The sequence below is a fragment of the Vulpes vulpes genome, chromosome 1 (genome assembly GCF_048418805.1).
Source record: "Vulpes vulpes isolate BD-2025 chromosome 1, VulVul3, whole genome shotgun sequence".
Taxonomy (NCBI): Eukaryota; Metazoa; Chordata; class Mammalia; order Carnivora; family Canidae; genus Vulpes; species Vulpes vulpes.
In genome coordinates, this window is record NC_132780.1 from 39,542,749 (window position 1) to 39,558,893 (window position 16,145).

A 16,145-nucleotide genomic window follows, 5' to 3' on the forward strand; every position below is an offset into this window, starting at 1 on the left:
ATGACCTGGATTTTCTAGGACCTAGAATTGAAAAATAGAGTTAGCATCACCTGTTAAAGATTTTACTTTTGATGGCCAAAAGTATAAAGAAGAGTTCCATAGTCACATGCTCTCACAGATGGGTGGGCTACAGGTAAGTGGAGAAAATGGAAAGAGATTGAGCCAAGGCTTGGAATCTGGAAGAATCAGAGTTGGGGTTTATGAGGGAACATGAGCTGGCTGGGGAGTCTATGTACGATGGAATTCTACGGGGAGTGAAAGATGGATGTCAATGAAATAGCAACAGGTAGCCCAAGGAATTTGCCAGAGGGACTGAGGGCCGAAGTCTGGGTACTCTCCCCTGACGTTAGCAGACTCTCCCAATGTGGTCTATGACCTGGATCCTTGGCATATCCCTATTCCTCCAGACTGAGACCGTGCTCCTGTCCACAATGCATCAATTTGGTTAATGCTTAAGTGTTTAGGAATTTTCTGCCTTTTTGCTGTCTCAACTAAAAGTCTGATCTCAGCTTTGCTAACTCTATCCTGTGCCTGAAGCAATTTCACCTGCAGAATTAAGGGCCAAGCAAAGAGTCGGCTGCCATTTTGTGCCAACGCCATTGAGCCAGTGGACCCGGGGATCATTCCCAGCTCCCAGGGTCCCCTGTACACAACTCCTGTAGGGCCAGGCAGCTAAGACTCAGTCGGCGACAACTGTTTCCCTCTTGAAATAGGTTGGGCTTCAACATGCACGTGTCTGAAACTTTCTTCCTACAGTTTGAGTTGGACTGAGTTTATCTTTCCATTTCTTCATCTGAAGTGGGGTGACAATACTCTCTAGCCAGACAGCCCAGATTTATCATGAAGAGCCATGGAGTCATATAAGGAAAAGCACATTGGAGCTCCTGTTGCTACAACAGCTAAAGTTTACTTCTGGTCAGTAGATGGAACTGAGCCACTCACATCTTGACTCTATGGTGAAACATGGGGACCTGTTCTTTTAAATGTTCACTGTGCACCTACTTATGTTTCACATTTAAAACTCTTACAAAAACCATGATATCCATAGTGTAGTGAACATGGCAGTAACAGATATTTCATATTATCCATTCTTTGGCAAGACTATAAAAAGGGATGAAGAAACTTTCATAAAGGGCAGGGAATCCAAGATAACACTTGCTTCCATCTTCTAAAACATTGAAAGTACTCAAACGAATTCAATGAGAAACAGTAGAGAATGGGTCCAATTTGTCAGGCTACGGGCTGGGGAAAGTCCTCGTTTTGAAATATGGTGGAAATCTCAGAATGATTAGTATTAGGTTTTGTCGGGTTTGGGGGAGATTTGAAAACAAAACAAAAAACTCCATTTGACAGAAATTTCCTACTGGTTAGGGGGCCTTTAATAGGCTTGAAATGCCAGCAAATCTGCAAGCAAAACAAGGCTCTGGGCAGCTGGAGAAAATGTTTTGAATTCTCAGAAGCCTGAAGGGACCCTGAGATGAACTTGGACGTCCCAGGAGTGATTCAGTTAGCAGCAGGTATTTGTTTACAGAAACCCAAGCAGCAGCCACACCAGGGAATCTTCTCAATGCCCCAGATGGAGTGTCTTCTAGGACTTATATCCACCTGCTTCCAGAGGAGTGCTTACCAGTGTCATCTAGTATGTGTACAAAATGAAATTGTTGACATGGAATGAGCCTTGAGGGAGGAGGAGGGATGTGGGTGGATCCATCCGAGTAGAAGTTTAAGTATCTCTTAGCAATGGAAGCCTTGAATCAAATGTAGTCTTCAGTAGAAACCACAGATGTAAAGGTTAGAGTACTACCCTAAAGCAGCTTGGCGCAGGGCGGAGACCCTCTGGTTTGCCCAGCCTGTGGTGCCCTCCAGGAAGCTCTAGGGCTCTTCCACCCATACTTTGAAAATCAGAGCTCTGTATAATTATTGCTACTGAGATTGAACAGTAGCCCTGTGCTCCCTGCAAATGAAAATAAAAAGGGAAACACTATGGAGTATATATATATATATATTTTTTCTTTAGATAAAACAAAAGGTTCTAGTGGCACCTGGGTGGCGCAGTTAGGTATCCAACTCTGATTTCAGCTCAAGTCATGATCTCGGGGTCATGGAACCAAGCCCCCCGCCCCCCCCATTGGGCCTCATGCTCAGTCTCTCTCTCTCCCTCTGCCCCTCCCCCTGGTCTCTTTCTATATAAATAAAATCTTAAAAAAAAAAAAAAAGGAAAAGGTCTTATGAGTCTCTCTGGAACATGCCAACTTAATGTAAGGAGTGCTTTGGGAATGGATGCAAGAGCAGATGGACAGCAGGTACTCAAATCATTTCCTTCAGAGTTACATAATTCAAGTGAAGTCTTTTTTTTTCTTAGAGTCCAGTATTAGATCACCTTGTTACATTTATTTCCTACTGCATAAGTCTTGGTGGATGAGTCTCTCTCTCTACAGAAGCTGAAATGGGTACTCGGTTTCCCAGCCCACCCCTTGCTGCTAACACATAGGCACATGACTGAAGCTCGGCCAATCAGATGTTAATCATAGAAAACCTGGGGGCCGGGCTGGCTGTAGGAAGAGCGCGCAACTCCATCTCAGGGTGTTGGGACCACTCTACTGGGTGTAGAGTTTACTTGGCTGAGCCACCCAGGCACCCCATGTATAGAAACTAAACTTAAACTTTAAAAAATTTTGTCAAAAAAAAAATCATTCAAAGATTAGTTTTGGGACAACAGGGCCAGCTATGCTGAAAACGTGTCTCTGCGGGGGCTTGGTGAGAAGTTGGGGCATACTTGCTCAGCGGCAGCGGCACTGTCCTCCATGAACCACCTGTGTGTTTTGGCCCTGGTTCTGAGTTAGATCCCTAAGCGGTAACATAGGAGGCTTAGGTCTGCTGTGGGAAATACAGAGGATCATACAATGCAGTTACATAATATTTGGATTTCACTTAGGACAATTCAACTCTATGACAGACTCACTGGACAAGAGCATGAGAAAGAATAGGAAGATTCTTTTATTCATTTCATTATCCTTGCCTGTTCAAATGCAACCCAGGCTTCTACTGTCCCAGGAGGCCCTGGCCGAAATGCAAAGAAACATAAAAAAATTAAACTTTCAGGTTTGAGTTTCAAAAAATCCAGACTTGGGCAATTTATGGGTATTTTTGCCTTTTCTATCTGCCTTTTAGCCACGCTTGCCCACCACCTAAGTGCTTCCAAAGAGGAGCACTCCTACTACAGACAGTAGGAGTGAGCACTGGAGACCCTGCGCAAGAACTGGCACCCACCTCTTTCCCACACCCTTCAGCAGCTCTGCTCCCCCCTGTCCTGGGTAACCCAGGCAACTAGTACTGGTTTAGAGCATTGATTGTAACACACTCGATTAAGACTTGCCTCCTGGAGGAAGGCAATTTGCCATCTCAAATCTAGTTCCAAAGCAAAAAAATACAAATATTTTATAGATGATGCCTTCGTACCTTCTTCATTCCCAACCTAGTGGCTCATACCTGTTTCCATTAGAGAAAATGGAGGGGGAGATAAAGGAGGGGAGAGGAGGAGACAGGGAAGAAAGCAGAGGAGGGCAGGGAAAGAGAAGGCCATCGATGTTAAGCTTCCATCAAGGTTCCTCTGTTCAGGCTGTTATAACAAAAAACTAACTACTGGGTGACTTATAGAGGACAGCAGCTTACTCCTCACAGTTCTGGAGGCTGAAAGGCCAAGCCAGCACATCAAGTTCTGGTGAGATGCTTCCTGGGTTGCAGACTGCTGACTTCTCCTTGTATCCTCACGGCGTAGAAGAACCCAAGTTCTCTGGGGTCACCTTTTATAAGGGCAACCCGAATCATGACAGCTCCACCCCCCACCGGAGGTCCCATCTGCTAATCCCTGGGTGTTAAGACTTCCAACATATGAATTCATCATGTAGCCATGTATCAACTTGTCAAGTTGCACAATTTAAATAAGTGCAGTTTATATCAATTATACCCTAATAAAACTGTAATATTTTTTAAATTTAAATATAATTAATATACAGGGTTATATTCATTTCAGGTGTGCAACATATCGATTCAACAATTTTGCAAGTTACTAGTGCTCATAACAAATGTAGTCACCATCTGTCAGCATACATTTACAGTCCTTGTGCTCTACTTTTCATCTATGACTTATTTTACAACTTAAAAGTTTGTACTTTAGTCCTCTTTATGTTTCTCCCATCCCCCACCTACCACACCTCTGCCCAATTTTTATAGACTCTTATTTTACTGTTTTTAACACTCAGTTCTTTACACATATTAAAGTCATTTCAAATTCTGATAATCCCAATGTGTCATCTTTGCAGAGTTTGTTCTAGAATCTGTTTCTCCTCTCACTTCTGATGGCATCTCTCTACAGGGCACATTTACTTCCCAGCTCAGTCTCTGAAGGTCGGGTTGGATCTCCTTGGTCAGCCTCACATCCACTTCCCAAGTCAGGGTGGGGGGTGTGGGCAGAAAAGGCTGGCACTTTTACCAGGAAGGCAAAACTGTGCTGGTAAATTCCAAGGAAGCTCCCGGCTTATGTCTCCCTGATCGCATCACAACTGTTAGAAGAGCAGCCTCAGCTGCAAAAGTGTAAACCCCCCTTGTTGAGAGTGCTGGAGTGTTGAAAGCACACCCGTATGTCCCTGCAAACATGAGACACAAGCAGGAGTTCCAAGTGACTGCTAGTCATGAAGACTGAAGAACCCTGTTTTGAAAAAGGAGTTAGGGAAGAGAACTCAGACTACTCATACTCCTCTGGCTCTTACGACTAAAATAGAATGGGGACCCTCACCTCCAGAAAGTAGGTTTTTGAGAATTGATACTCCATGAATAGAATGCTTTCTAGGAGCCCTGGGTGGCTCAGCTGGTTAAGCATCTGACTCTTGATTTCAGCTCAGGTCATGATCAAGGTCGTGGGATCAAGCCCTGGATCAAGTCCAGGATCAGTGTGGGAGTCGGCCTGAGATTTTCTCTTTTTGCCCCTCCCCCAGCCTGTGCTCTCTAATAAAGTAAATAAATAAATAAAATATTAAAAAAACAAAAACAATGCTCTCCAAATAAACTTGTGCTGCAGGCATAAACAGGGACTTGTCAAAGCAAGGCCCTTGGCTGTAGAACTACCACTGCATGTCAGGTTCTCCCTCTAGCTGCCACCTGCAACTCACCATTCAAGCCACTTGTCATCGTCAAGTGACAGCCAACAAATGAGGAACATATATACAGACAAGGCAAAAGATTCAAACTGACACAGGGAAAGAAACATCACTTACATAAGATTTATTTCAAGGCCTGAAATCAGGTTAATCAAAAATGGTACTATTGTAATTTCTTATATTACATACTTAATATAAAACTTTGAGAAGTGTAGACACTATTAACCAACTCTTAAACCTCACAATATACAATTTTCAAATTGTAAGGTGACAATATCAAAGACTTCACACACTTAATGAGGACATAATTAGCAGCAGGCTATGCAAACAAATACAAATCTGTTTTTACACTTTCCTTGACTGTTTTTATCTTTGCTTTATAAAGCCACTAATAATTGAGGCTTCTTTCAAGTATAGGATCTCTAACATTAAATTACATTTTCTAAGTATTTTTATAAAAAGAAACACACATACATTGTTTGCCATAAATTCATATACCAAAAGGAAAACACAATCCAACTAAATTTATCTATGCTTACCCTTTCTCCAGATGTTTTAGGTGTTTTTCTAAATACTTTGTATTTTTGTTAAAATCCTTTATATATGCAGATTTGGGAAAATGATTTGTAATAAGTTACCTTTAAAATTACCTTCTCTATACTTCTGCTCCTTTTCCCCCACACCAAATCTGGTGCTTAAGTGAACAATAATGCAATATATTCTTTCAGGGGGCCCAAACAATCTGTAATCTTAATTTCTTAAATATCTAAAGATTTCAACTTTCCGCCAATATAAATAAGAGTCTCAAGTAGCCAAAAATTACTTCTTAGGAGGAAAAAAAAATGCATAGTATGAGGATTATTTAACTAAAACTTTATTACTTATGCCTTTCCCCCAAGCTATAAGCACTGTTTAGCATTAAATTACATTGTGCGTACACAGCTACAACAGTTTACACTTGCTCAGGAATATATAATTACATTAAAAATAAATAACTTTCATAATTTAATTGGCTCTTAAATGGGTTCCCTAGGGGGAAAACAAATGTTTCATGTTAAGAAGCTGGTATATACAAATGAACTGCTGTGTGTTCAACGTGAGGAAACCTAAAGATGAAGTTTTGGTGATATTTTTCCTAAAATGCAATATGGATATGCACTTAATCACTTTATATAGTGAAGGGATGGAATGGTAGATATAGATGCAATCTTTTGTCTAAGTGAACAATTGTAAATGAGAAAGAAAAAAAGCTGACATGGACAACGGTTTCAAGGAAAAAAGAACCAAAGTCAAGAGTAATGTTGAACATCTACTCTTAAAAAGGAGAAGTGTTATCCAACACAAAAATGAGACCTAGAAATTAGAAAAACACCCATTTCACTACTTCAGGAGGTAAACAAAAAAATGACAAAGAGAAGGAGTCTAGACCAATTAGAACTGAGACACCTGTAAAAAAAAAAAAGAAAAGAAAAAACACAGTGCAATGATTTGACTTCAAAGAAAATGACAAACTACTATGAAATTTCATACGAAAAACTTCACACATCTACTTTTGTGATAATATATTAATGCACAAAATATCAAAAATATAAAGTCTATAGATTTTTTTCCCCTTAGGTTTATAATCAACTCTCAAACTTCCGTTGAATATATTTACTTTTATATGCCTCCTCCATTCAGCATGACACACTATACAAGTACATACATGCTACGATGTACCATGAGAATTATTAGTTCTCATCTCAAATCTAATGAACTACCTTTTTACCCATACTTATATACATTTCATTTCCATTATAAGACACTTAAGACCTTTCTAGTGGTACATCCTAATCAACATATTACATAAAAAAGAATCTTGATTTTTAAAATGAATCACTTAGTACTATATAGCATGATGAGTTTAATTTGAATGGTCGAAACATAATGTGATAGACACTATACTGTTTAAACTAATTCGCAGCTGTAGGAAAATGTTTGATTTTCAAAATTTAACAACTGAGGAGTTATAAGCAGTAAAATACTAGAAAACAGTGAATGAATAAATAAGAATGATCTGTCTTTATCAGTGGCCGTTCAATATTTTGTTTTTGGGAACCTGGAAGAAATTGTCTTCTTTGAATTTCAAATGTTCTGGCAAATCTAGTCGTTTCTTAGCTTCCTCAATATCACCTTGAATTGCTGAAATAAGGGACTCTGCAGAGAGAACAGAGCAGGTACATGATGAAAAGCCACTGCTATACACTTACTATTCCTTTGTTCGGACTCTCCTAAAAACCCAATGGCTGGCAACATCTCTAGCACAGGGCAGATCCCCAAAAAATCTGTTCCATCTCTTCTTCCAGACTGCAGTAAAAGTCAGTGGTACACTTAAGATGTCCCTAATCTCACAATTTCTTAGAGAAAGACATTAGCACAAAGGTACATCACAAATAACAAATGAAGAAATACTCACGATCAAGCCTCTTTGGTACTCACATTTATCAAGTAAACCCTACAGTAGAATTAAAACCACCACACTATACTAACATACTTGATACCATTAGTTTCAAGTATTGATTTAGTTTCTTACACTTCAAGCATTGCAAAGCCTCCATTATTCATCTGGGCATTCATTCTCGCTTATTCCTTAACATATGAAAAGGAAATAGAGATTTCACTAACTTCACACTGTTGGGAGGGAGAGAAGCAGCCAACCTGCTGGGTTTGAACCTAGGCTCCATCACAAACTGATATGATGCTGGGCAAATTACTTAACCCCTCTCTGCCAATTTCCTCATCTGTGAAATAGAATAATTCCTCATACGTTTCGGTGGGGGTGAAAGGACTTCACACACGTAAGGCACCTAAAACAGTGCCTGGCACATAGTAAATGCTCAACTATTCTCTCTCCTGCCATGTTGTTACTAGGAGAAGCAGCAGAAGTAGCTGAAGTAAATACTTAAGGAAGACCTAAACAGAACTTACCTAAAGAATCAAAGTTCTTTTCTGGTCTGAGGTAGCCAACAATGGCTACATTGAGGATTTCCCCATAAAAGTCTTCTTTGAACGTATGTATGATATGGGTTTCCTAGAATTGTTAAAAAAAGATTTCCATCAGATTACAAAATACCTGAAATTTGAAATATATCTCCATATTTATGGCAGGGCTAATTTAAATAAAACAATCAACCCTTACTAAATTTAAAAGACCAGTGAAAATCTAAGTACAGTTTTTCCTTAATTCTTTCATCAGTCCTGCTCCTGCCCGATCTTACATGTAAACATTTAACTGAGTAAAGCAGATGTTACGCCACAAATCTGGTATGATTTGCCATTTATTAAAAGCAAAAACAAAAAAACTAGCATGCAGGGGCACCTGGCTGGCTCAGTAGGTGGAGCATGAATCTTAATCTCAGGGTTGTGGGTTCAAGGACCACACTGGGTGCAGAGATTACTTAAAGATAGAATACTTAAACGAACATGCAGAATAAGTCTCATCAAGGCCAAAAACAACAACAACAAAAAACAAAACAAAAAACACCTGAGTCAAGACACCACCAAGTAAGGAGTAAAACATTAAGATATGTTCCTATTGAAAGAGCCATTTCTTTTTCTTTCTTTTTTTTTTTTTTTAAAGATTTTATTTATTTATTCATGAGAGACAGAGAGAGAGAGAGAGAGAGAGAGAGAGAGAGAGGCAGAGACACAGGCAGAAGGAGAAGCAGGCTCCATGCAGGGAGCCAGATGTGGGACTCGATCCCGGGACTCCAGGATCACCAAAGGCAGGCGCTAAACCGCTGGGCCACCCAGGGATCCCTGAAAGAACCATTTCTAAGGTTAACCAGGATCCATATGTCTCTGACACACACCACATTATAGAAACCTCTGAGAGTCAGGCAGAGCTGAAGACTGAATGGGGGCAGAAGAGCCAATGTAGGATCCTGACCAAGGAACAAGGCTGACAAATGAGTACAGGACATGTTGAAGCAAATTGGTGGAGGAGGTAAAAGATGTTCTGCAATCAGAATATTAGTAGATTCTCATACAGAAACCTAAGTCCACAAACAGGAAAGCCAATTAAGAGAACAAAAACGGAAGATGGTTGAGACTGCACCGGGATGGTGGCACTGGAGATTAACAAGTTTGAACAATCCAGAAACATGAAACTTAGAGAGGCATATTTTGTGGATTTAAGAAAATCTAAGATGAAGTGATATTTAAAACTGTTCATTATAAAACATTACCGAGAAAAATGGTAAAGAGGTCTACTCTCCCTAAATTGATCTATATATTCCAAGCCACCCTTGTCAAAATCCTACCTTTTTTTTTAAACAATGGAAACTGTCAAGTGATTCTAAAATTCATAATGTGGAAGGTTGAAATTATCCCCTCAAAATCTTGAAAATAAAAGTAGAGCACTTACACAGATACCAAGATCTACTATAAAAGCTATGAAAATAAAGACAATGGCCCAAAGACAGACTAGGAGACCAAATCTGTATGAGCACATTTTGGACTCTCACACATAGAAAGTCACAGGATTTATGACCAAGATGACAATACAGTGCTGTCATGAAAGAATAATATTTCAATAAATGGGCTAAGCCCATAACCATGTGGGAAAAAATTAATTTTGACCTTTACACCTTGCACCATACTCAAATATCAATTTGATGAGGAAAGTTTATTGACAGTTAAGTTTTTAGGAGAAAACAAAGATGAGTATCTTTATGAGTAGACAAAAATTTCTTAAATAGGCTATAAAAGGCACTAACCATAAAAGAGAAATGATGGATTGGATATATTGGCATTACGAACTTCTGTTCTTCGAAAGACACAAATAAAATTTCCATTTAAAATAAAAAACAAAACAAAACAAAACCGGGGCACCTGGGTGGCTCAGTGGTTGGGCGTCTGCCTTTGGCTCAAGTCGTGACCCCAGGGTCCTGGGATCGAGTCCCACCCACATCAGGCTCCCCACAGGGAGCCTGCTTCTCCCTCTGCCTCTCTCTCTCTGTGTCTCTCATGAAGAAATAAATAAAATCTTACAAAAGAAAAAAAAAAGGCAACACAGCAGGTGACAATACTTGCGCAATACATATTCCAACAGAAGAATGGGATCTAGAACATATTAAGAACTTCTTTTAAGTTAATTAAGACACCCAATCCAATGTTTTTTTTAAAGGGGGGAAAACACCTAACCAGGCAACCAGGCACATCATAGATGAATGGTATTGGCAAGAAAAGGAGAAAGAAAACCTGAAAAGTATGAACCTCCTACCAATGAAAAATTGAGATTCTTCTAGCTCTGGAAGGACTTCCAAGGCATTCCTTCACTGGTTTACAACAGTAACAGTCCTGTTATCTGAAATTTGTCATGGAATGGCCTTCCCTCCTCTTCAATTCCTTCCTCCCCATCTACAGAAAACTATTTTGTGTTCTTTCATTAGTTCTTTTCCTTGTCTCCTCCAAATAATCATACATCCTTAATACTCAAACATAAGAAATACTGAGCAGTGTTAAGCAATTCTTGGCCATTTCTAGTGTTGTACCAGCACTCAGCCCTATGGTCTTCCAACTGTGACACACTTCTGTAATTCTTCAAAGAAGACAAAATTTAGATCGACTCTGTTTTTGTCATACTTGGCCTGACCAAGATCCAGCTCCATCTAGCAGATTAGGCTCTAAAGTGGTATGGGTACTGTGAAATGAGCAGAAGGGTACACCCTCAAAGTAGTTTGGGGGTAAAAAAAAAAAAAAAAACAGCACTTCACAATTTTATCAGAAAGCACCATCTGTGTAGTAAGGAGTTCTATCTTAGCAGGGCACACAAGTAATTAAAGGGTGAATGTTTTATATTAACTGCAGCAAGCTCAATTTTATCAAACATGCTGTTAAGTAACTCACTTTAAGGGAGGCACAGAGGGAGAGTGAGAGGGAGAGAATCAAGTATGCTCCGTGTCCAGCAGAGCTGACTAAGGGGCTCGATCACACCCTGAGCCAAAATCAAGTCGGGATGGTTAACTGACTAAGCCACTCAGGCACCCCAAGTAATTCACTTTTATCTCCCAGTAGAGATATAACACATGGACAGCTATAAAAAATATTCCAATTTTGGCTTAAAACTCCACTTTTTATTTATTTTCTACATGATTTAAAAGCAAAACATAAAAATCATTACTGTTATGTTATTGGGCACACAATGTATAAAGATGGTTTGTGAGTTTTTATGTACTATTAAAATTGTAAAAATTCATATTTGATTTTATAACTGTAGGATGTTAAACACACTCCTCACAGTAACCACACACACACACACACACACACAAACACAAATCAATAGAAAGTACACAAAAGGAAATAAGAGAATCTAAATAGGTCACTACAAAAAAAAAAAAAAAAAAAATTAAAAAGGCGGGCAGCCCGGGTGGCTCAGGGGTTTAGCACTGCCTTTGGCCCAGGGCGTGATCCTGGAGTCCCGGGATCGAGTCCCACGTCGGGCTCCCTGCATGGAGCCTGCTTCTCTCTCTGCCTGTGTCTCTGCCTCTCTCTCTCTCTCTCTGTCTCTCATGAATAAATAAATAAACTCTTTTGAAAAAAATTAAAAAGGCAATGATGGAAGAAATAACAGACAAAAAAAGCTGTGAGGCACACACAAAACAGCAAAATGGCAGAAGTCCTTCCTTGTCAGTCATTAGCTTAAATGTAAATAGACTGAATTCTCCAATGAAAGGGCAGAGATTAACAGAATGATCAACAAACACAATCCCATTATACTACCTCTTTTACAAGAGACTCACCTTACTTTGTAAAATTCACTTTAGATCCAAAGACACAAATAGAATGAAAGTGAAAGGATGAAAAGTTAATCCAGCCAAACAGTAACTCAACACTTCACTTGAAAAAGCCTTCAAGAAAACCGCCAAAAATTCTAGTGATTTGGACTATGTTTTGAGCCACCACTGATGAAGTCTACATGCATCTAATACTGAATATTACCTTAAGTCATTAACCCATTTGCAGTGACTGAGCTTAACAGAATTCTTACCATAGACTTTTTTGTATTCTTGTAGTATGGGTTCCATCCTATGCTCACCACCATCTTATGAACATCTCCACTTCCAACACTGGCCCAACCATAATAAATGCCAGTGGATACATCAGCTGGAAGATTATCAACTACTTGTTCTGGAAAATTAGCTAAACAACAGAAATAAATATTCTGAGTGTTAACAGTTTCATAGCAAATATTTATAAAAATCGCATGCAAGGCCAGTGTAAATCATTATATTCACAAGTTTCCTGGAACCCTGCCTGCCTATCAATCCCACCACTCTATATAGTCTGGCTTGGATATTTTTCCCCCTCTTCATGCAGATAGCTTAAGAACAATTAAGTTTACAAAGCCCTCCAAAAAAAAAAAAAAAAAGAAACAGGTAAACACACTCTTGAGGTAGATGAAAACAGGTGCGTGAACAGCTGAGGATTTTTTAGACGTGGTCTTTCTTAAGGAGATTCAGAATCTCTTGATTCTTATTTTCAAAGTAGATGTGGCTCAAAGACCAGGGGCAACCCTGGTGTGTGCTTTTAAGGATGAATTATACAGTCAGGTCCTGACCACCGAAACTAAAGTAGATGGAACAAAAAGGATACCCGATTCTCAGCCAATTGCTAACAAGACATTTAAAGAGAACAAAAACCCCTGACAGTTGGCTTGGAAGTTTAACCAATCTGGTTCACATTACGTTTTCTGATGGGGATGACCCGTGCCACGCCTGGCAGCTCCAGCTGCGCTGCAGAGGGAGGCGGGAGAGGGGGACCCCCAAACTCGGCTCGGCTTTCCGTCCTCACCACCCTCAAGCCCGGTCCCCGCCGAGCACCGAGCTTCCTCCATCCGACCAAAGGTCCTCCGCCTCGTCCGAGCAGGAAGCCAGCGGAGGGGAGGGGTCACCTCTGCCCGCGGCCCCAAGTCCCCGGGCTGACGTCCCCGCTCGCACCTGACCCAACCCCGGAAGCCGGGGCGGGGGGGGGGGGTGCCCGGGGAGTGGGGGGGGCCCGGCGAGGGGGGTGCCCGGCGAGGGGGGGTGCCCAGGGAGGGGAGGGGTGCCCGGGGCGTGGGGGGGGTGCCCGGCGAGGGGGGTGCCCAGGGAGGGGAGGGGTGCCCGGGGCGGGGGCGTACCCGAGGAGTGGGGGGGGTGCCCGGCGAGGGGGGTGCGAGGGGAGGGGTGCCCGGGGCGGGGGGGTACCCGGGGAGTGGGGGGGGTGCCCGGCGAGGGGGGTGCGAGGGGAGGGGTGACCGGGGAGGGGAGGGGTGCCCGGCGAGGGGCGGTACCCGGGGACGGGGGGTGCCCGGGGCGGAGGGGGTGCCCGGGGCGGGGAGGGGGGCCCCGCGACCTCCCGCGCTCACCTGTGGGGATGCCCAGCTGCTTGGAGCCGCGGCCGAAGCCCCGCACCACCTGGCCGCGGCAGAAGTACGGCAGGTGCCTCATGACGCCGTGCGCTTGCGGCGCGGGCTGCGACCCGGTGCGCGGGTCCGGCGAAGCCGCCGTGGAAGCGGTGCCGGGCTCCCCGGCCGGCGGGGCAACGCGAGCGGGAGCTCGGCCGGGGCGCGGACCCCCCACGACAGCCGGCAGGGAGGGCGGGCGCGCAAGGGGCCGGCGGCGCGGACGACACGCCGCAGGGAGTCCCTCACGCCGCCGACCCGCAGAAGCGGCCGAGCGACCAGAAGCCCGCGTCTCCGCCGCGGGAAGGGCGGCGAGGGGCGGATATAAGGGCGGGCGCGGTGGGGAGCACCGCGGGGTCAGCGTGGGAGGGCCCGGGCCCGCCCAGCGCCGCAGGCCTGCGCACACTTCCTCGGCCGGACGCCTCTCCTCGGAGCCGGCTCGGCCTCCGTAGCCCCGCCCCGCGAGGCCCCGCCCCGGCCGCGGCCCCGCCCCCAGCCGTGACCCCGCCCCCAGCCGTGGCCCGGCCCCGCCCCCGGCCCGCCCTGCCTGCACTTCGGCGGCGGCGAGCGGCGGAAGCGGGTCGGGTTGCTCCGCTCTCCTCCTCGGGGATGCGAAAGCGCCGTCCCGGGCCGCCCTCAGCGCTGCTTTCCCCTTCCTCCTTTTCATTGCGATCCTGACGCCAGCGACGTTCCTTAGCTTCTTGGTAACCGCCAGCTCGATGGTCATCCGTCATTCATTCGTTCTTTAAACATTCATTAAAGTCGCAAAATTCCAGCTCGAGATCGCCGCTCCGCGGAGGGTTTAACCCACTGCCCGGGGCCTGAAGTTGTATCCGAGTTAAGCGCCGAGGGAGCCGCAGCCCCGGTCACCGGCGCCAGTTGGCAGCAACGCAGTCTTCCCTGCGGAGGGATCACCTGGACAGGGGTCACCTGGACAATTTAATGAGCCCGACAAAAGGGCTCTCTAATGCGCTGCCAATTGGTGGGTCTTCTGACCCGTGGAGCTGTAAACATGACCTCGGGAAGTAGCTCAAGGGAAATTCGTTGCTCACCAGAAATATACGGGTAGGTCACCAGGTGCATCCTCTGGTCTTGTTTTTTTGTTAAGAATATTTATTCATGAGAGACACAGACATGAGAGACACAGAGAGAGGCAGAGACACGGGCAGAGGGAGAAGCAGGCCCCGTGCAGGGAGCCCGACGTGGGACTCGACCCTGGATCCCAGGATCAGGCCCTGGGCTGAAGGCAGCAGCCCAACCGCTGAGCCACCCGGGCCTCCTCCTCTAGTCTTATTCTTGAGAAAGAAGTTTTAATTGTTGTTTTCTTCTCTCTGTGAATCTGTGTGAAACCCTGTCCGTGTTTGGCAGTTTCTCGTGCCTTACGTGTCCCTAACTATGATAATGGTTACCCAATGTTAAAATTATTCTCTCGGGTAGCCTGGGTGGCTCGGGGGTTGAGCACCTGCCTTGGGCCCAGGGGGTGATCCCGGGGTCCTGGGATGGAGTCCCGCATCCAGCTTCCCACAGGGAGCCTGCTTCTCCCTCTGCCTATGTCTCTGCCTCTCTCTCATGTGCGTCTCTTAAGTACAGGAATAAAATCTTTTAAAAAACTATATTCTCTCTGTATTGGTACCAAAGGGGTCTTCGTTGGCAAGACAGTCACATTTCCCTAACGATAGTGTAGCACATGGTTCATAGCAAACACTCCATAAGTGTTTGCAGGAAGAACGAATGAAGACTCCGGTGTGTGCCAAGCGCAGTGCAAGGAGCTGGGGCAGCAAAGGTGACACACAATTTCTTGGCCCTCAGAGACTCAGTCTAGTGGGAGAGACAGACTGGTAAGCCTGATTCCAGTGCTATGCTGTGAGTACTCCTATACAAGTCCTGACAAAGCGCTGGGAAAGCTGCCCAGGGAGCAGATCTCACATAAAAGGCCCATGTACAGTTAATGGTTAAGAACAGGCGCTAGCACTAGATAAGTCAGGTTTGAATGCAGGCCTTGCCTCTTTTAATTGCTGCGTGACCTTGGGCAAAGTACACTGAATCTCAATGTTCATATCAACTAAATGGGAATATTAATAATTTCATGGGATTCAAGTGAGATGATGCATGTGCAACACTTAACGAGTTGCCTGTCCTATCATAGAAGTTTTTACCATCATGATTGTCATCAGTGATACACCAAATCAGAAAAGCCTGGAGGTGAGAGCCTGATAAAGCAGCCCTGGGTGCTAGTCCTTCACACCCCAGAGTTCCAAGGAGGTATGGGGATTAAATGAAACAAAGTAATCAAAGGAGTCATGAGAAATAAATGAGGAAGGGTGGTTTTAAAAATTAAATGAAATAATGCTAGGTACTTTACATACTATCTCATATCATCCTCACATCAACTTTTGGGGAAAGAACCCCAATTTATAAAGAGATATAAGGGGGACGATTTGAAGAATTCCTAAGATGGAGCATTTAGGCTCCAATTTGTTTTTTAACCCTGTTGACATTTCAGGGACTGCATAATTTACTGTGTCATCAGCTTAGGCTATGGAAGCCAGAAGCCTGATCCTTTT

General features: G+C 43.9%; 1 protein-coding gene across 1 annotated transcript; it reads right to left on the bottom strand.

The window, feature by feature from the left end:
- Positions 1-5,265: 5,265 nt before the first annotated feature.
- Positions 5,266-14,041, bottom strand: RFK (riboflavin kinase). The gene is made up of 4 exons (XM_072762665.1): positions 13,546-14,041; positions 12,187-12,338; positions 8,124-8,226; positions 5,266-7,352 (listed from the first exon to the last, which is right to left on the bottom strand). Exons 1-4 carry the CDS (start codon positions 13,625-13,627, stop codon positions 7,222-7,224), a joined length of 468 nt encoding a protein of 155 aa, XP_072618766.1. The 5' UTR covers positions 13,628-14,041; the 3' UTR covers positions 5,266-7,221.
- Between the last annotated feature and the right edge of the window lie 2,104 nt (positions 14,042-16,145).